The sequence below is a fragment of the Dinoponera quadriceps genome, unplaced genomic scaffold (genome assembly GCF_001313825.1).
Source record: "Dinoponera quadriceps isolate SergipeBrazil2010 unplaced genomic scaffold, ASM131382v1 scaffold316, whole genome shotgun sequence".
Classification (NCBI taxonomy): Eukaryota; Metazoa; Arthropoda; class Insecta; order Hymenoptera; family Formicidae; genus Dinoponera; species Dinoponera quadriceps.
Genome location: NW_014554530.1, coordinates 1203341 through 1224500, shown reverse-complemented (window position 1 = coordinate 1224500; position 21160 = coordinate 1203341). Strand labels below are relative to the sequence as shown.

Genomic DNA, 21160 nt, shown 5'->3' with positions numbered 1-21160 from the left:
TCAGTTGTCCCAATCGAATACAGCTGAATGTTTACAGGAATGTTCTCGATCGCGATGACACACAGGTATCTTGTCTCACAGAGAGTTTTCATCTTATTCAGTTGCAGAAACTGAAATGTTTTTTTTCCGAACGGGTGGGGACGCATGGAATCTTTCCTAAGTGACGTTACTTGACGCGACAACGACCGTCGAGTGAATTTGGCGGCAAACACCGCTTAATCGTGCTGTTCAGATGTTGTATCATTGATAAATGGAAGGCAGCGCTTCGCAGTGATATCGCGGCGCCAAAAATGTTGGACGTCGCAAGGTCGAGGTGAGATGAGGCGAAGCGCGAGCGGCTCCTACGTGCGATTTTCCTTCGCGGCGCGACCGGGTGCACGGGGTCGGTGATCGCGCGGAGAATGCTGCGGGGACGCGCAGGTTGAACGCCTGCGAAATGCATCGGCCATCGGGGCTCCGCGAGACCGAAGAAGGAGCGAGAACGAGGGAGCCGAAAGGAGAGATAGAAGGAGCGAGAAAAAGAGAGAAAGGGAGGGGGGAGAGACGGAGGAGACCGGCTTTTATAATGGCGCGGCAGTTATACCGGTAAGCGAGTAAATGCATCAACGTGTTGCGGAGAGAAGCGTCCGGGAGAGGGAGAAAGAGAGAAATAGGCAACCGCTCGTTCACGAGCGCGCGTACGAGAGATCGGGAGGATGAGTGAGGGTAGGAGACGGCGGGGTCAAGGAGGAGGCAGCCCTTGTTCGGGGTGTGGGCGGATTGCACGCGTCTCCTGGTAATGGATCCCATCGATCATCCCTCCGCGGATAAGATGGTCTNAGATGGTCTCTCCTCCTTTCTCCCCCCCCCCCCCCTTCTCTTTCGTCCATTAGTCAATTCTGTCGATTACGACTTGACAATCCAAAATAATCCGCTCGAGGAGCAAATTACGCCGTTCGCCCTGTGCGTCCGCGACGTCGAAACAACGACGTTGTCGTTCCAGACAATCCTCTTGCACTCTCTAGGGAGAGAGACACGAACGACTGTTCGCCTCCTAGCAAAAACCGATTTGAACAATGTCCCCGAAATTTCAACATTAAGTCCTTTAATACTACAAACGGCGGAGATATTTCCGTTCTCTCGAAGATTTAACGTAGAACTTTCCCCCCTGGAGGTCCCAGCACCAAAGGAGGAAATTATTAGTGCTTCTTTGATGCTACAAATGGGAGGTTGCTTGCTTCACTTGTGAAAATTTAACGTAGAACCAAGTAGAATCGAACGTCCATCCAGGTTTGATAAAGCTCGCTCAGATATTGTCAGAATAAAGATCGAAATTACGATCGATTCGTCGAATTCTAATTCGCCATCTTTCACTCCTGATACCTAGTTTGATAAGTCAAATTCTCCGATCCATATGAGAATCTCGATTTCGAGCGAAAGTAACGTTTCACCACTGAAGGATCACGACGAATCATGATCTCTTGTTGTTCACAGTGAGGACGCTGGACGTAGCGGCGACGAAATGAAGCATGCAGCATGCGTGGTAGCGGTGTCACGGCTGCGCGGTCTTGCCTTCAACCCCTGGTGTCCGCCAGCCGCTATCTCGCCGTACACGCCCTCCCCGGTGATCCTCTCTACTTCGTCGTCGAGGTGAGACGAATGTCGACGAAAAGTTCGCTACCAAACGATTACCGCGTCATTCCGATTTACATCTCATGCGAATTGAAAATTTTTTAAATGAGAAACAAGAATGAGATAAATCTGCCGCGTTCGAGGTAAACAACGCATGAAATCGTTACATAGACGGAGGCGTCAATGTCAAGGTTCGGTCGATTCATTAGACCGGCAACGTAGCGTGTCTTCTCACACGATACCATCTTCCTAATTGTAGCGAGACTCGTTTGTAGCGACGAATCTCCGGACCTGCGTGGAAATTCCTCGTTCTGCCTCCGTGAGCCTGATACTTCTTTCCGCTGTTCGATCTTAACACGCGCTCGTCTTCGCTAGCTGGAGGTTTCGCTCGTGATACACATCGATAGTAACGTTGCACGGAAAGAACAATTCCAATTGGTGTAACTGAATTTCCCTGGGGAAAATTCGGTTGTAGGAAAAATTCCTCCTGCGGGAGACTTCTACTCAGCCAATTGTTGTCTCAACTGAGAACGCGGCAAAATGTTCTCACACGAATGTCCTCACCTCGCGGTAACAGAGATATCACTCGTTGTCGTTGAGTTTCTATTTCTTGTCACCGAGTTTTTATTTGATCCCAATAGATATTGAATAGAAGAAAATTGACATAAGAATATTTCAGCTCTTTGTTTCTTTTAATTTGTTCGAATTTATCCAATTCTCGCGATCGCGGTTGCGAAAAGCGATCGGCGTGATTGCAGGCACGATAATCGCCTCGTAAGCACCGTATAATTATGGAAAAGCTTGCTCGTTCGCAGCCATTGTGTTCCCTTTCCGCCTTTCCACCCGTAGCAGGCGAGCAGTGAACGGCGAGTGGAAAAGAGGGGAAAAAAGTGTGAGCGACACCCACACGAACCCACGTATATTCAAATCGGTCTTTGCTCCTTTCCTTCCTTTCTTCCCTCTTTTTTCTCTTTCCTCTTTCTATCAACCTCCTACCTACCTTTCTTTTTTTCCTTCCTTCCTTCCTTCCTTCCTTCCTACCGTATCGTGACTTTTCCGAGAATAACGAAGGCACGCTGTGTCTCGACGAGATGACACATATTATTTGGCAAATTGCCACTTTCCGAAATTCTACAACTTTTACTTATAATCATTGCGAAATAATATTGCTCTACGGACAAACAAGTAATTGTAAAATTATTTGCAAAATTATTCGAAATTTCGGCGCTCATCAGAGTTCGCTTTTTCAGGCAAAGTCGAGAGTGAAGGAGGTTTACACGCAGACATGCATGCTTCTCAACCAACAGGGCATGCGAGATTGCGAACTTTTCGGCCTGGCAATATTGTCCGGTGAGTAAACACTTTTTTCATATTCTTGTAATATTCGAGTCGAGTTTGTTGCGGGACGTTCTTTCGTGATGATGATGATGAGATATAATATCTAGAATGTACATTAGAGATATAGGTGTGTGATCGAAGATTTCATACACTGAGAAACTCATTTAATTGACAAAATTCTTGTTTGGATGAACAAATGTTATGAAAATTGCTTCTCTGAACAAAAAGTCTGATCCTCTTCATTTTCGTTTCACTTACGTTTACGCTTTCATTTTCGTTTCACAGAACCAAACTTTGGTTTTTAACGATCAAAACATTTGTTCATCCAAACGAGAATTTTGTTTGAGCCGATCAAGTGTGTTTCCTGATGTGTTCAAAGATTTCGCGATTGACGAGAGAATTTTCACAGTTTATTTGTAAATGGTAATCAATAGTTGGTTAATATTAGTAAAGAATGAGAAGAGTGCGCATTCCCCGATAGTCTCTTCTAGTCTTCATAGAATCAAGATGCGAAGGTCGTAACCTTCCCAAGCTTGGAAAAATGCGACACCACTATCTGAAATTCGGTTGCCTCCTCGATGGAAAAGGGAGAAATCACGTAAACATCAAGCTAGCGAGACGTCCGGACCTCTTGACTAATCGTCAGGTCTTTCTGCATACCGCACGTTCATCGCTACCCTCGCACACACCACCGATCGCGACAAGCCGGTCCGACTGGTGGCCCCCACCACGAGCGAAGGAGCTTCCCGGACCCTCGAAGGGCCCCACGGGACCCCATCCCAACCGGGTCCCTTCTACATTCCAGCGGCGGAGCCCCATCACTGGGCTCGGTTGGCGGGTTTTGAGACGCACGGCACGACAGGAAAAAATGCGCCCGGAGAACAAGTAGAAAAAGAGAGACGACTCGCGAATCGCGACTTTTCTTCGCTCGCGACCTCAACGACGTATGCTTTTTCCCTCCGCCTCTTTTAACGAGCTTTAAATCTCTTCTTCTTCCGGAAGACGACCTTTCTTCTTTACTACTTCAGCTCACTCTCTTCTCGTCACTTTTAATCATCCTTGTCAAGATATATATATATATATAGTGAGACGATCGCTTATTATTACATTTTGCAAACATATTGTGCGTGATGTATAATAATTTCGGTAGTAAGGTGGAATTTTTCACTTTCGATTTTCGAAGCCCTTTTCTGTAGCGTGAGCTCAAGGTCGTCCGTGATGCGAGTGTGCCGTGACAGCTCGTCTAATAATTACGTGGAACACGTTTTTCTACCATGAATACGTCACTGTGAAGTCACTCAATCTATTTCCAATTGAAACGGGCCAAAAGTTACCGCTTTCCAGCCTGAAATGAGATTTACATATTTATAAGCGGATGAAGAGAACGAACACCGTCACGGACACCGTCGTTCGTCTTCATTACAGCGTTGTCAATTCGATTTGAATCGATTCCTATGTTTATTAGTCCGAGCGCACATCTTCTCAATTAAACATTTGAAACAATCTATCTGTAGATGACTGTATGAAATCTTTACCCGGATATTTCGACATTTATCTGCGACCTCGTCGTGTTAATAAGATTTTATCTCCTATAAAACAATGATTAAATTACAAGTAAATTACGGATGCCAATTGTAAGAAACGTCCGCTAACGTACAGTAGCTGCCAACAATGAGAGACTAAGCAAGCGGAACGTAGGTGAGCGAGAAAAAGAAGGGTCGATATTACGCGCGTAGTCGCGCGGGAAAAGACGAGGACGAATACCAGGACCAAAAAAGTATCAGCGTGGATACGAGAGAGAGAGAGAGAGAGAATGCGATAAATGAGAGAGATAATAGACTGCCATAAGACGGAGAAGAATAACGAGTGCTGGAGAAAAGAGAGAGGGCCCAGTCCTGGAATAGAGGGAGAAAAGCGGACGGAAAGGAGACGCAGAAAGAAAGAGATCGGGGTCCGGGTAAGACGGTAGCCCGGTGATTTGTATAGGGCCTCTCGTATTCCACCTCCCCGGTCGAGCGTCTTCACCGGCGCGACGCGGCGGCTCCGAACACAGGAATGTGGAAGGAGGGCGCCGAGGACAGGAATCGTCGGCGCACGACGCGGCGGGTGAAGAGGGAGAAGGCCCGACCAGGGCCGCGTTCAGGTACGAAGGACGAAGTGGGAGGGTGGGAGGTGGGCAGATAGCGGAGAATGGGTACGGGGGATACATATCGTGGCGAAGCTGAACCTGCGTCACAACAGGGTCCCGACGTCCTTCCCGCTCTCTCCTCTCCTCCCACCGCTCCGTATGCGACGGTCCTTCTTCGCATCGCGAAGCTTCGCCACTACGCACCTTTTGCGCTACTTGGCGGCCGTCGACAAAGCCCTTCGCTCTTTTTACAGATGAAAACTGCTTTCCTTTTCTTTTATCGCTCGCCTTCTTCTCCCTCTGCTTTCTTTTATTTCCGCCCTATTTATTCCGCTACATCGCGGTTATATCGATCAACCTGGAATGAAATGAAATTTCTTGGTCGGAAAGTATCTTCCTCTCTTTTCTTCTTTTCTTTCGTTTTCACTTTTCCTCTCTTTTTCGCCTTTTTTTCTTTACCCTCCTACAACACCTTTGCCTTCTGCTTTATCTCTTCCTTCTCCTTTCTTTTTTCTCTCATCCTCTTCCTCACCGCTCTCCTCTCTCTCTTCATCTTTCTGTGTAGATTGTTACAATACGTGTCCACGAAGCAAGAAACTTCTCTTGAATGGGTCATTCATAATATGTATTAAAACACTATGGTTTATGTTGGACGATCGTTATTATTATAGTACATTTTGCTTTTTTCTTCATTTATGCAGGATGTCCCTGGTAAATATTGCGAAATTTGATTTGCTTTCTACCAGCGTTTTGCCTTTAATTGTCGGACACCTTATATTATGTTGTAAGTTGAATTGGGTAAATCAGCCAATAATGGCACTCAATGTGAAAAGGGGGCATCGATGAAATTTCTCGAATGTTTTCCGCTTTAAAGTATTCGGTATAAAGAGGGTCGAGAAATTAAGACAACTATCGTGGACTTTTCTCGGCGAGCACCCACGTACCGCAGATCTATCGGGATGACGATTACTAACCGCAGGAGACGTGATGGGACGGCGCGACTAATGCGGAATGCCACCGGCACAATTGTGCTGTTGTCCCGGACCACCTTTCTACGATCTTTGTCCAAAACACGGTTCCGTCGGATGTGCTGAACTAGAAAGAAAGAAGCCAATATTGGATTTCCGAAAATTTCCATAAAAATGTGTTCTCACAATGAATAGGAAATACAATAGGAGGAGGCGTCCAACCCCTAGAAAGTAGTGGCGGGGATTCTCCGTTATTTTTCTTTGATTATGTCAGAATATTTCCCTCGTCTTCTCAGTTTTATCCGAAAGATGAAAGATTCATCGTTCCCTGCCAAACTGTCACAATTGCTGACCTGAGAAACACCCTGAGAAACAATGAATTCGACTGTTATGTAACGAATCAGTCGACTCGTTATATCGCGCGTTCGTGCCCTGTTAATATTTATCGTCATTTCTTCCTTTTATCCCCTTTCCTTTTTATATAATTACGAGAGGAGGTTCTCTAAACCGAGGCATGTCCGCGAGATTCCTCGAAAGGGGCCCCCGATCTTCCTCGGGGTACCTCGCGTTCGCTCGGACAGCCAGCGAGAGTGCGAAGGTAGAAGAGCAGGATCCCCTCTCGGCAATCAAGGGTGATTACGGCTGTAATTATGGTTACGGCGCATTGCTGCGTCACGCCGAGACAGAGAGCAAGGGGGAGTATTGTTTCCTTCTGGGAAAGCAGTGGGTTTACGAGAGAGAATCGTTCTTCCTCGTCGAATTCTTCTCGTCGCAACGCTACCTCCGATCCGCTCTCTGCAAAATGTGATGGCTTCTACATTTATTTATTTTTTACACTGCTCACTCCCTTTCCCCTCTGAGAGACCATTTGTAATCTTCATAATACAAACAACAACTGAAAACAAATTACGCGGATGGTCGAAAGGATGTTAAAATATCGACTGGAAAACAAAGACGAGAGATTTGATTGGCAAACTTTAATCCGGAAGTACAGAATGTACCTATAGTCGAATAAACATTTGCGGATGTTCGATGAGGAATGAAACGTAAGAGATAAACAGGATGCGAGAGGCAGCGATCATGCGAGATGAAGAAAAAGGAGAGATCGCTCCGTCCGCGAGGTATCTCCGAAGGAATACGATGGGCCCTATGGGGCCCCGATGGATGGTTACGCGAGGGTTAGCCCTCGGGCAACATTCCCCGGTAATGGTCGGGTTATATCTCGGGTAACACAGGTGCTCCTCGCCGCGGAGAGAGAGTGAGCGCATCGAAAGAGGAACACCGGACCGTCTTAAGCCCATTTTAGACGATTTGCGATGGAACTCGAGAATCCGCGCGTAATTCGATACTAACCGTAGAGAAATATTTGGAGAGAGAGAGAGAGAGAGAGAGAGAAAGGAATTCATCTTTCGACGTCGGTTATTGGAACATAAAAGTATTACTCTTCTCCTTTGCGACGCTTAGCAACACTCTTCGATTGTTTCTTCGAATAATATACGATGTAAGAAACGTGTTATGGGCTAAATCTAACGAGGTGTTAATCCGCGACTCTTTTGTCTCGAAAAAGTAATGTTCTCCCGTGCGCGCGCGCAAAAGAGAGCCGGCACCCTGTCTGCGGTGGCTGAACGAACTAGTGATGGCCTCGAGGACCCGTTCGAGGATTCAAACCGAATTCCAGTTTGGAAATCGCGTTATCGTGCGTAAGGGCCGCTCGAAGGACAGCCCTCTCTCATTCACCAACGTCTCCTCGCCGACGAGCTCTTTCATTGTTTCGCTCGTTTAAGGGAGTATCGGCATTTCGGCCGTGTAAAAAGTCGCGCGAGGAGAATGAGCGGCTTCGTGGAAGAACCATATCGGGACAACCATGTGCGCCTTGTACGTTTGGTCGGCCCTATGCGGCCGTAAGGACACATACGCCCGTCCAGCATTTGAAATATTTGCACGGAGAGAAGAAAGATTGATTGAATTAACGTGATAATGAACGTTTTGGTTGACAGACTTTCTAGTTTTAATGAAACAAATTTGGTTTCACGCATTTGATTTGTTCATTGTCATGTTGAAACAATCTTGTTCTCCGTGTGTAATGCTGGACAGCAAAGTTGCAGCACTTTTTTTTTTAACTGTTTTTTTTTTTTTAATGTTTCGTAACACATCCCGTGTTCAGTAGGTTTTTTATTAGTTATTCTCAGAAGATACATTTCTCTATTGGATACGAGATGCGTTGTGAAGCTCATTGGGAAAAAGTGTCGCAATCTTTCCGTAAATATCGTTCATAGATAATTTCGCCGTGATAAATTCGCGTGAAAATAAGCCCGTCACATTTATTGTTTCAGACGGCGAGTACCTTTTCGTGGATCCCGAGAATAAGCTGAGCAAGTACGCTCCGAAAAATTGGCGAAACTCTCATACATACGTGAGTAATTACTTATTCATATCGCACGTACCGTTCGCAATTAATTCTTGACTCTTCGTACCTGTTGTTAACGGATTCGGAGGTCTTTCATCGCGGTAGCGACATGAGCAGGCCGATTGAACAATGCCAACGAATGGAGACGAGAAAATGATGATTATTTGTGCGAACGAAACGCGAAAGCAGCGAGAAGGAGAGAAGAGCGCGTAGTCCTCGAATTAACTTTTTCATCCCGCGGCTTCACGACGGCGACCATACGTTTTGCCTCGAGGGTAGTGTTGAGCAAAGCAGTACTCTCTCTCTCTCTCTCTCTCTGGAGGCGAACAGCCCCGTAATATAGCCCAACTCGTCGTCGAATAAAAGAGAGGAAAGTATTTGGAGAGGGGGAAAGAGAGAGAGGGGAGGAACACCTCGCGCGATATCTCGGAATCGGCTCTCATAGTGGTTGGAGCCCCGTTTGGCTAATGACGGCCCGCGCACCAATAACCAATAAATACTCGCCCGATAGAGCCGGGCTACTGCATTACGTGCTTATCTCCGATGAACATCGGCCGCGAGGATTTCCTGCGAGCGCCTGTAGGTTCTTCTCTCCTCACCGTTACGCCGACTCCTTCTCTCCTTGTCCCCTCGTCGTTTTCTCTATTATTATTGATTTGCTGTAAACGTCATTGATTCGCGAATTCTCTATATTTCTCCTGCTTTGTCAATGCGCCTGTGCGGTAGGTAGGCAGTCAGTGGACAACATGTGGCGGCGAACGAACTTGCGGCTCTGTACTAATTATAGTCCACGATTCTTATCTTTAATAATTTGTCGAGAGTTTTCGATCGATTCTTTGCTATTGATTCACATATTTCATATATTTTCGAGACGAATCTTGCATATCGTACACACAGAAAAATATATAGTGCATTCAAGTAAATATTATTTCAAGTATTACATAAGTTTATGTATCCACAAGTATATTCATCATAAGTATCACAAATTTATTCCAAATATATCCTAGTAAGTTTAGTACTTCAATCAAAAGTATTAGATTGAAACAAACTTCGGTTTATTCAAGTTAGCCGAATTTTTCTTCCAAGTTTATAATATTCTCGAAAAGAGAATATAAATTTTTCTCTCGGGTACATGATAATGAGCCTTTCTAAACTTTGCGATATTTTAAGACTGTGATCAGGGAGAAAGAAATATTCTTTGTTGAAGATAACCATTATTTAAAAGAAGGAAAGTAAACTGAGCAATCGCTTTTCTTAACTTAAGTATATTTTTCAGTATTTTAACGGTATATTTTTATAGTAATGATATTTTCTTTTGTGTTTCCTTATACTTGATCATGTAACAAATGATTCGCATGGTCTCTTAATTTTAGCGATGATTATATCTATCGGAGAGAAAGAAAATCGAGGAAATAAAAGTAGCGGGAGAAAGATTCGCGCGGGGAGATGGGAGAGAGACGGTGAATTAATATTTATGGTTCGTAAAATATGCGGATGGAGCCAACGGTGTAATTTGCTAGAATTTGACCGGAGGGTCTAGACGCGACGGCCTTACCGGTTTAATTTTCAGCTACCGAATGGGCTTCGTTATTGGTACCTGTCCTAGCCTTTTCCTCGGGGTTCGCATCTTTTCTGTTAGATGATGTATCGAACACATTGTAAGGGTCGTTATTGTTGTAACGGCTATGTGTGTGTGTGTGTGCAGCTTCTGATCTGTGTTAATGAAACTCCCGAGATCACCTTGCTCACTTATCCTGAAGCGATGAGAGTCCTCACATTAAAGATTCGTAAATATTGGAATAGATACTGTATTATAAAATTTTTATCACAAATTTCCTTCAACCGTGTGTTTACTGGTAAATTCAACCAGATTTCATATTTCGCAATGAATCTTCCTCGTGAATTTAGATGTAACGTGAATTACGTATCTCCTGGAAGAGAACTCAAGTGCCAACCGTTCACCTGTCAAAGCAATCGATTGTCGTAGCAATGTGTACGATAAACACGTGTATTATTACTGGCGCTCCTCCTCCTCCTCTAACATATTCGTCTACTCTTACCATTGTTCTAATACCATTGTTAAAATTGTTAGAATTGTAACAACTTGCATCTATCCGATCATTGCGACGCGCTATGTACGATTACTTTGCAGGGTTTAGACAGCAGTGGGAGGCCAGCTTTTGTACTCTACTTTCGAGTTCGTTACTACGTCGACACACCGTTACTCTTGAGGTAAGGAAACACCGATCGCGCATATTCTTTCTCGCGATTCTCGATCGAAACGTAGTCACAGGGCGGAAGGAGAAGCCGATGAAGAAAAAGCAGAAGAAGGGAGCGTAGAGACGCGGAAAAAGAGGGGGGGGGGGAATGCAAAGTCGGAGGGCGCGTCCCTCGCGAAATCCAGACTCCCGTCCGGTAGCTAAGTGCTACCTATTCTTGTAATTATAAATTATTACGTGGCGCGTGATAGATAGACCGTGCGCATTAAACGAAAGCACTCCGGGGCCCTGCCGTCGGTAATTATACCGATCCGCAGTCGGTTTCTGATTTCCACTCGAAACCCGTGATTTACATCGGACTTGGCGATTCACCGCACGTTCGCGTCGACGAGGGTTTAATTCTCGAGGGGACCGAAAGGCCCCGGGCCGCTGCTGATGCTTCCGAGTTCGGTTAATGACGACGTTCGCCGGTTTTCGCTCCGGCGATTTAACCGATCTCTTGACATCCTGTCGTCCGCGTCGAGAGATCGCGTTCGATAGTGAGATCTTTCAAATGATTCGGCCTCCTTGAACGGGTAAAAATTCAACCGAGGATACCGCTTCTCGGAATCAGAACTGAATTTGACTCTGGCTCTTAATTCGTACTTTCTTCAATTTCGCTCGAAAAGCATTCGAATTTATTCCTACAGAGCGAATTCTGCAATTTGAGTCGTCGAGTGAATAGTAGTGAACCTGACATATCCCATTGTCATTAGGGGAATTCACTTATTCATTCGTTCGTACGGAGAGTCGGAATTTATTCTTGCGATTTGGAGTATTTTCGCTTCGAGTGAAAATGCTTTTCACTCGAGTGAGATTCCACAAAAGAAGATAATCAATTCAAAACTTATATTCTTATATATCCGAAACTTGTTCGCCAAGTGTGAAGGTAGAATCCACCCACTGCTTACCGTATTCGCTCCGATTGATTAATAAATTACTCGTCAACTATTGCAAAATGACTTTTGTGTTCATCACGTTCTACCTGCACACCATGGGAACGGGGTTCGGGAAACCCTGTGTATTTTTGCTTGTACATGAGAAAATACGAGAATCGATACTAATTCTTGGTTCGCTCGAAGAAATTTACGGATTCAGTCGATCAGAGTGACTTTGTTCACTTGCGCCGCAATGTGTCACTTTCCTAAACCGAAAACGTTGGCACGACGCGAGAATTCTCTCTGTAGGAGTGCAATAAGTCGCGCGCTCAACTTTTCGTGGGATTTCACCCGAAGAAATTGATTTGAATTAATTTAAGGAGTACACGAAATGCTTGCACCGAAAGTTGTTCAATTTTGGCAACTTTTTTTTCAGCGAATGTCCCGCCGCGAACGTAATTATCGCGCGGAATTGTTTAAAGTCGTCTTCAAACTCGTCTCTAGCTCATTATCCCGCCGAGAACACGCGTATTCCGCGAATGAGCAGAGCCGCGTGAATATTCCGTATAACGGACGGGCGCGATTTGCATAATTAATAAGAATATCTCAGGCGCACTGGCGAGAGATACGTTAGTACCGATTGCACGCTGAACGGTCAGATTAATCGAGCGTCGACGGATGTCGTTGAAATATTCTCTACTCATTCACGTGATGCGATCTACCTCTCGGTGAGAACGAATTCTTTTCTTCCTCTCTCTCGCTCTTTGCGACGTTGACTGACGCCGCGGCACGATAAATATTAATTAGGTTTTACTCGAGGCCCTCCACGGATTAGATACGTTTTCTTTTTTCACACGCGTGGAATGACAGGGTAGATTAGATAATAACCGAGAGTCGTTCGAATAACAGTAACGCGTCTCGCCGGAGAAGCTCCTCCGATAAACATCGGTGAGCTCTGTCCCGATTAAAATGCGCGCCGAAGCTAGTCGTGGAAGATACCGAAAATCAATTGAGAGAACTAGCGACGAGTACTAAAATTACAGCGATTTCGTTTGAAGAGATCGTTAATGAGCGACTAATGACGTCATGTCTAGACTAATAGAAATTGAACCTTGTGAATGTCCAACCATGAGGTAATAAATTTGCGTCAATACTAGCTAATAATGTTCCTAGCGGCCAAATAATGACTAGGGATAAATTAGTTGGCTGATGGTTAAACAGAAGAATCACGAGATGAAAAACCATAACTAGTTGCCATACAATAATGCTTCTTTGAGATTGGAATAATCTAATTCCTCAATTTGCCCACCTTTCGATTTGCTATTTAAATACGGTATATAGAGTGGACAGCAAAATCTATCATACTTGATAAGTAGACAACGGTTAGATTGTAAAACCGATTCTACATTTTAATAAGTTAGTCAGCAATGAACTTTTTACTGCTAGGAGAAAAGCGATTACTCAGTTTTATCTCCCTTTTTTCCTTACTAATTATTTGACAAGGTATAGTTTTTCTCTTGATAATAATCTCTTAAAATATACTCAACACAAAGCTTTAGAAAAGCTCATCTTATTACTCGAGAGAATAATTTGTCCTCTTTTCAGAAATATTACAAACTTTATCGAAGAAAATTTGATTAATTTAAATAAGCACAAGTTTATTTTAATATTTGTTATTAAGTAGCTACTAAACTTACTAAAGGCTAGCCTGTGCTAGTGATAGTCATCAATTTTTGACCGACTAGATACATTTCCACTCGGGATGTTTAACGTCATTAATCGCTCGTAGGGCGAAAACGCTATAATTGTAACGCGACCGACTCGATTTTGCGATCATTCGTCCGAGCATGCAACTCGCGTTGCTGTTCCAGCGATGAGACGACGCGGCATCACTATTATCTGCAACTGCGCGACAACGTCGTCAGGCATGGTGGCGGGGTGGAGAGCCTTCATCCTCACCATCCCCTTCACGAACCATCTATCGTTACGCCTCTGCTCACGCTCGCTGGGCTCGCCCTTCAAGCCGATCTTGGCGACTATTCCGAGGAACGGCACAGACCACACACAGGATCCGTCGGCTACTGTAAACCCTCGGATTACCTTCCTCCCCACGTAAGTTGGATCTCGCGAGATTTCGTCGTCTTTGACGGCGCGCCTCATACGGCTAATTAAATCTAATTTATACACTGTAACGGAAAATGAAACATAAAGAAAAAAAATTGAAGCAACGTAAAATTTGGGGTACGGAAGATAGTAGCAGCGATTGATTAGATCCTCCTCTTTCGTTTCGACGTCGCGTTTTTACATACAGAATGTCGTCAAAATGATCATAAAATACTTTAATAGCGTATTCTGGAACTTAATGAAACTATACTAATTAAAGGCTGGTATACGGAAATGTGAGAACCGCTTGCGGATTTTTATGTGCACGGCTTCCGCAGCGAAATAGTTAAAATGATTTATCGCGTATTCATATATTATCATGCGGAATGCCGGGGTCACTGGTGACTGTGATATAATACCGCGTTTCATTAAGTCATGTATAAAGTATAATCAATCGTATTTGAAAAATCGATTGTACGGACAGCCAATGAAACGAGACAGAATATATATACCTGCGTCGTGAATTATATTTATTCACCGTATCCTCTCGTTAATCCCGTCAGTTGAGCTTTTGTGTGCGTGTGTACACGGAAAAATCTTAATTCGTGTGACGAAACGGTTACCGGACGAAAATCCGGCGACGAGAAACGATATTTCTGTTACCGAGAATATTTTATTCAGCTGTATTAAATCTCGGTTAAAAGACAACTCGAGCAATTGACTGAATAGAAACTTCTTGTACAGGAATCTTATAACTCTGAGTTTTCGTCTGGTCCGCCGGGCGACAGAAATTCAATTACCGAATTTTGTCCACATAAAATCAACGCTGGCATCAACGCGGCAATCAACACTTTATACGAAACATTTACGCTCAACCGTCTAATTCGTTTCTTTCGCGAATGCAACGAAGCGTATACGGAAACAAATTTTCCCGCTACTGAAGAGGGATAAAAACTTGATGACAAAAAGATGATATTTATGATTCCATGTACACGAAAGAAAAATATTAAATCAAGAATAGATATTCTCATATACAGGATGTTTGAAAAAAAAAACCGATCCAATATGATAGTATATGTTGTACAAGTATCGAATGTTTTTTTTTTTTGCGAATATCATTTGAACACAAGATTACAGATTTTCCAAGAAGATTATGATATTCTTGCTTATATATATGCGAGAATATTTATTCTTGATTTAAATTTTTTCCCGTGTACCTGACTCGCTCTGATCGCGCTTAATGATTTGAAATTTGAAACGAATGCCCTCAGATGTGCCACGAGTCGAATGTGCTCGCCGTGCTCGCGGCGCAGCACAGGGACAACAGTGGGCTCTCCAGGGAGGAGGCAGAGTTGCAGTACATTCGGGAGGCGGTGTTGCTGGAGGCGCCGCTCAACGCTCACCTGTATCGGTTGCGCCGAAGCAAGAACGAGGCGGGACCCGGACGTATACTCCTGGCGATATGCGCTCGCGGGGTGCGAGTCTACGCCGAGGAGGAGACACCGCGCATTTTCGCTTGGAACAATATCGGCAAACTCTGCTTCGACGTGAGTCAACGACCGCATCTTTTTTCTTTTTCTCGTTTTTTTTTGCTCTTTGGTAGACACGCGAGTTTTAGGACGGCATTCATATTTTATGAATCATCGTGAGTTCATCTTCAGACGCCACGTGATCAATGTAACATCTGAAGATGAACCCGAGACGACACAAAATATAAGATTCAACTACGAATGTCCTCAGTCATCCGCAGTAGAAATTGTCTTTGGTTCTACTAGCCATGAAGTGGTTGATTTGCTTTATATATTTTAGAATAGACGTCTATATTGAATGGTTAGACAACGGCTTGATCGCAAAATCGAATTTACATTCTAGCGAATAATCAGTCAGTAACGAACTATTCGGGAAACACCAACAAACGGTAATATCGCAATCAACATTATAATTTCTTACTTAATAATGAAAGTACAATAATAATGTATGACAGATGTAGAGTGAGAAATGATAATATCGTTGCGATTTTACTTCGGTCATTAGTGGATAATAACGAGCCACAAAGTTTAATATAGCCTGAGAAAGCCATTTAGTGGACTCGAACATAATTCTCCTTCGAATATGAGCGAACAAACGTTTGGAAATTTTCAACAGAGTAGCTTTTTGCCCCGTTCCTCCTCGGGATTGTTTATACATTTCTTTCGTACAGCGCAAAAAGTTCGAGATCCGTGCAGTCGATCAGCCGGACAAGCTCACCCTCTACAGCGGCTGCGACGACAAGAGCAAACTTCTCTTGGGACTCTGCCGTGACACCCATCAGTTCTCCATGGCTATAGCGCCTAGAGTGAACGAAGCCAAGAGGCGGGAGGAGGAAGGTGAGGAGAAAATTAATGTTACCAAGATTACGAGAGATATAGCACGATCGGTCAGTAAATGATGATCGAACGAACACGGTTCGCAGAACGGAAAGTCCTCAGGGACTGTTACATGTACCCCGCTCGGTGCAAGCTGAACTTGACGACGCGCGGTGCGCGCGGTGACCAACGGATTTCCGTCATCTCGAGCACGTCCTCGAACACGACGTCCGGTATAGTGAGCGATCGAGTGCACAGCGAGGACGAGCCCGACACCGCCCCGGTATCGACCGAGTGTTTGCCGCGTCTCACCGAGTCGACGCCTTATTCGACCGGCCAAGGTAGAGTTCTGAACGGCAATGACACGGACAATCATTCTATGCCATCTTCTCCTGTTTCCATCGTCGACGGTAAGTTCGATTGCCTTCTTTTTTCTTTTTTTCCGTTAAGCTTAAAGGCCATAGCGCGGACTGGTGCAATGGTTGAGTAATTAGTCTGAATTTACGGATATCTAACAGTAAATATCAATAATCACTCGCTTTGTCAATAGCAGCAGAGAAGGAGATGATTTGAAAGCTACAAAGAGACAGACCGATATGATTGCAGGACAATTTTCAGAGGTGGATGGTGCGGACAACACTCCCACGTCGGTCACCTTGCGACTCGCGTCGAGCACCGCAATGGCCGCCGAGGGCTCGCAGTGCAGCAGCAGCTGCAGCACGGTCGTCGTCGTGAACACACCTGCGGGCGGGCCGATTCGCCGCGCCTCGGCGACCTCCAGCTTGGAGCTGGGCTATTCGCACACGGCGCAAAACTCCGCGATCTCCACGGAAACCGCCAGCTTCCCGGGCGCCATTTATGACAGGTGCAAGAAGACCGGCAAGTATGCAGGTGAGAAGAAGAAAAATTTGAAACAAGAATGACCCAACTCGGCATCACAGGACGCTTATACGTTCGCTCTACTCTGTACACTGAAAAAAATGCGGCTGTTCAATATCTACTTGATCCTTGGCGTGTATATACTAGAAGTAGAAATATACTACAATTAACTGTCCTTTCTATAAGTAGACATGTGTTAGTACAACAATTTGCGACAAGTATTAAAATATTGAGAATACCAGAATTTACTTTTAGAAGGTATTTACTCTGGCAAAATCTAAATTTAAAATCACTAACAGGTTTCTGCACGGTAAAGAGATACGATTCTAGTAAATCAGTTAGTATTATACACTTACTACGAGCAATGAAAATATATTGAAATTGATAAAAATATTACTCGATTCAAGAAGCTGAAGAACAGGTAGCACTTTGATTCTTCTTACTTTCTTCAAGCCAAAAGTTTAACGACAAATCTGCCAGGTACCGACATCGCGAGCGAGACCAGCGGCGTGTATACGCTGAGAAGCAGCGAGATGCAGGACGAGAGAATCGGCGACGACCTGTACTCCCCCACGGGCGACACCAACAACTCCTCGGCGGCGAGCGACGTGTGCGCCCTGAGCACGGTTCAGTCCACCACCGACGAGGCGTCCGTCACGTCCGGCTTCTACACCATCCACAGCGGGCTGCGGTCAGAGAGCAGCGACGTGTACACCGAGGACGTCGAGCCGGAGGATCAGGAGCCGATATACAGCGTGTGCAAAGGTGACGACGATTCCTTGAACCAACAGCTCGAGGACTCGCGGTCGCGCAGCAACAGCATACTCAGCGCGGACAGCTTCCGCGGCGACGGCAGCGATCCGTCCAGCGCGCGGCCGCTGTTGTCGGCCGACGAGCTCTCGGATCTCATAGTGGGTAGATATCCACCGCGCAAAACCATCAGCAACTCGATGGACTCGGACTGTGACTACGTGACCATGCCGCCGCCGCCGCCGCCCAGAACGGACAGCGATCGGTTGCCGCCGCCGTATCCGGTGAACATCGAGCCGTACGCGACGATCAACTCTCCCAAGAGACCGGGCGGTGCGGATCGGGAACCGCCACCGCCCCCGCCGCCGTATAACGCGGCACGCAACGACTTCGTGGTGCCGTTACCGCCCAGACGAGCCGATCCGCCGCCTCCACCACCGCCGTACACCTCGCCGCGAGAGAGGATCCAGATGCCGCCGCCCACGCCGCCGCGGAACGACGCGGTGACGCCGCGGGAGCCGCCGCCACCTCCGCCGCCTTATCCCGACGTCGTGACGAGGATCGCCAAGATCATGGACGTCGCTGCGCCGAAACCACCGCCCAGGATACAACCTCCCACTTACCCCGGCGATAAGATGAAGCCCACGCCGGTACACGCTCCGGTGGCCGCTCTCGTGGTAGGGCCGAACAATTATCTGGACGTGCATGCCTCCCGTGGCGGCGGCCCGGTGCTTCTGCCGTATTTGACCTCGGCGCCGCCGCCACCGCCGCCGCCACCGCCGCCGCCGCCGCCGCCTCCACCCCCGATGGTGCATTCGAGGCAACCGCCGCCGCCGCCGCCGTCGTCTCAGCAACAACAATCGCAACCGGCGACTCCGGTGTCGACGCTGTCGTCCGCTTCCAGCCTGGCGACCGTGTACACCAGCCAGGTCGCCAGATCGCAGATAGAACAGTACAAACAACAACTGTACTCGGACGTCGATTACGTCATGTTCCCGTTAAAGGATCCGGCCGTGTCGAAGCAGGAGTACATCGACGCCAAGCAGGGCTCCCTCCTGGCGGCGATGGCGGCCTACCCCCCGCCGCCGCCGTATCCGTCCTTCAGCAAGTCCTCGGTGATGTATCGCAGCACGCCTTACTTACCCGGCGCATCTTTCTCCTCGCCCAAGTACGCGTCCAACCAGAATCTGAGCAGCAGCGACGCCAGCTCTGCCGGCAATTACCTGCTGCACAGCAATCTGAGCAGTCACTACGCCGCCAGCACGAGCTCGCTGTACAGCGGCTCGTCCATCGGCAGCTATAGTCTCAGACGGGAGCCACCCGCGCCGGCTCATCCGCACACCTTGCACGCGTTCTCGCGCACCAGGAGCGATGAGAACATCCTCAAGTGTTTGGACACCAAGATGCATCCCCTGCCTAAACCCCATCGTAGACTACCGCCGCCGCCGCCGCCGCCGCCTTACGAGATACAGGTAACGGGACGATATCGAGAGGAAAATGTTTCATAGAGTAACTTGGTTTGGGATTTTCACTCACGTAATACTTTTCAACACCCTATTTGTTTCTACTATCTAACGGATGATTAACTCAATCATATTGGCTGATCGATTGGTCGATTCCGTTGAATTAATCATGAAACGGGCATCAGATGTCGTATCTGGAATAGTGATGCATATTGTTGTTTTTTGTGCTTAAAATCATACAAATGGTATAGTTGATAACAATTTCTCTCTTAGTGTGGAAACGTATGAAGGACTATTAGCCAGGCTTTGGAAAATTATTTCTTGACTCGTTTTGACAGGATAACTGTCACTGCTGTTACCAAACTCGTTTACACAGGAAGCAAAATTAACTTCGCTTCCTCCACCAAGTTGAAGGCTTTTCCTTCCATTCTATATTGAAACGTTACTCCCTAATCTTAACTTACCGTATCGATTTTCGTAATTCGATACTTTTAACGCGGCGCAATATTCTGCCCTAGAATCTCGAGAAGAATCAACCTTTACCGTCGGCTTCCTCGGTGGGAGTGCCGATGAGCAAGCAAATTAACAGTAACGGTGCGGAAGAAAGCGACGAAGACATGACGGACGACGACGACGACGACGACGACGACGACGACGGTATGCTCGATATCCGAACGCTTCGCGAGAAGAGCCGGAACCTGGACCTACCATTAATTTCCGCGCTGTGCAACGACCGATACCTGTTGAAGCAGACCAAGGCTTTCGTCTTGCCGAAGCACCCCATCGAGTCATCCACCTCTGCCGTGAAGAACGGCGCGCGAAACGGCAACACGACGCCCTTCACCAGGAATAAGTATCCGGTAAGCGGACTGTCAACGACGCAGATCCAGAAACCACCCCGGAAATCCTCGGCGAGCACCCACAAGCACCCGTCCGAGGTGAAGGGCAACGCCTACAAGGTCACCGCCTCCTCCACGGCGGTATCGACGGCTAAGAAGGACTTCGCGAAAGCGTCTCATTCCTAACACTCGCTCTCTCGTTTTCTCTCATTCTCTCGTTTATCCCGAAATTTCTAGCTCCGAGTACATTCCATAATCCCGACGTTATCGTTGCGCGCGCGTCACCGTTTCGTCGTTCGACGTAACTAGAGACGATGTTACAGCGAGGAAACGATGTGTCCCGACAGCAACTTACTCAAATATCGTTTCCGCAGACCGTGCTTCTTCAACTCAGGGTGCCATCTTACTCGTTCTCTTCCCCCCGGATACTTCAACCGTGCAGCAGACTCCATTAATAATATTCCATTCCCTAGACATAGTGATATTGTAGTTTTCGAATTGGGCGTGTTATTTTTGAATATTTATGTATCATGACTGTTGCTTTGAAGAATCATTGTCGGATCATCAAATTATCAACAGTCATGATGCACAAATAATAATTGGAAATTCTCGGTGTTACTAGGACGGCATTAATGGGGTCTGCTATATAACTAGAATCGTTCGTTCCAAGCGACGGAAATATCCGCGTGAATCGTTCGTCGACGGTGACGATGGAAACGATCTTCCGTGCTTCATATTCTCGTAATATTCATCCAGTTTTTTTTTCCCCTCAAATCGTCATTTTTCATATAAAATATTTAAGTACTTGAGCTTTGATATTTGCGTACTCAAAGTGTCTACTGCCTATTGCTCAATTGTACGGCTGGATGCGATGGAAATTCGATTTGCAAGCCCCCATCAAGGCGGCGCTAGTCCCGCTCGTTGTTAGGATAAACTATACCAGTTTATTGGCCATTGTAATGATCGTTACATCGCGCGATTACCGAATAATAATTCGCAAATTTACGAGTTTTTAAAGTTTATGACGAAATCACGCGCTCTCACGTATTTCCGGGGGAAAACATTTCTCATATATAATTATATATATGTTCACATATAAAAACATATATGTAGACATATTCTACATATATATATATATATATATATATATATATATATATATATATATATATATATATATATATAGACATATT

General features: G+C 46.0%; 1 protein-coding gene across 1 annotated transcript in view; it reads left to right on the top strand.

The window, feature by feature from the left end:
• The window catches only part of LOC106751931 (protein expanded), a 43153-nt gene extending 22114 nt beyond the window's left edge, over positions 1-21039 (top strand). Inside the window, exons 3-13 of the mRNA XM_014633221.1 lie at positions 1474-1629; positions 2862-2961; positions 8379-8458; positions 10605-10684; positions 13460-13700; positions 14963-15238; positions 15892-16057; positions 16144-16446; positions 16643-16927; positions 17396-19137; positions 19647-21039. Of these exons, the coding sequence (XP_014488707.1) occupies positions 1516-1629; positions 2862-2961; positions 8379-8458; positions 10605-10684; positions 13460-13700; positions 14963-15238; positions 15892-16057; positions 16144-16446; positions 16643-16927; positions 17396-19137; positions 19647-20153 (3894 nt within the window). The 5' untranslated portion in view covers positions 1474-1515 and the 3' untranslated portion in view covers positions 20154-21039. The remainder of the gene's footprint in view (positions 1-1473; positions 1630-2861; positions 2962-8378; positions 8459-10604; positions 10685-13459; positions 13701-14962; positions 15239-15891; positions 16058-16143; positions 16447-16642; positions 16928-17395; positions 19138-19646) is intronic.
• The last annotated feature ends 121 nt before the right edge of the window (positions 21040-21160 follow it).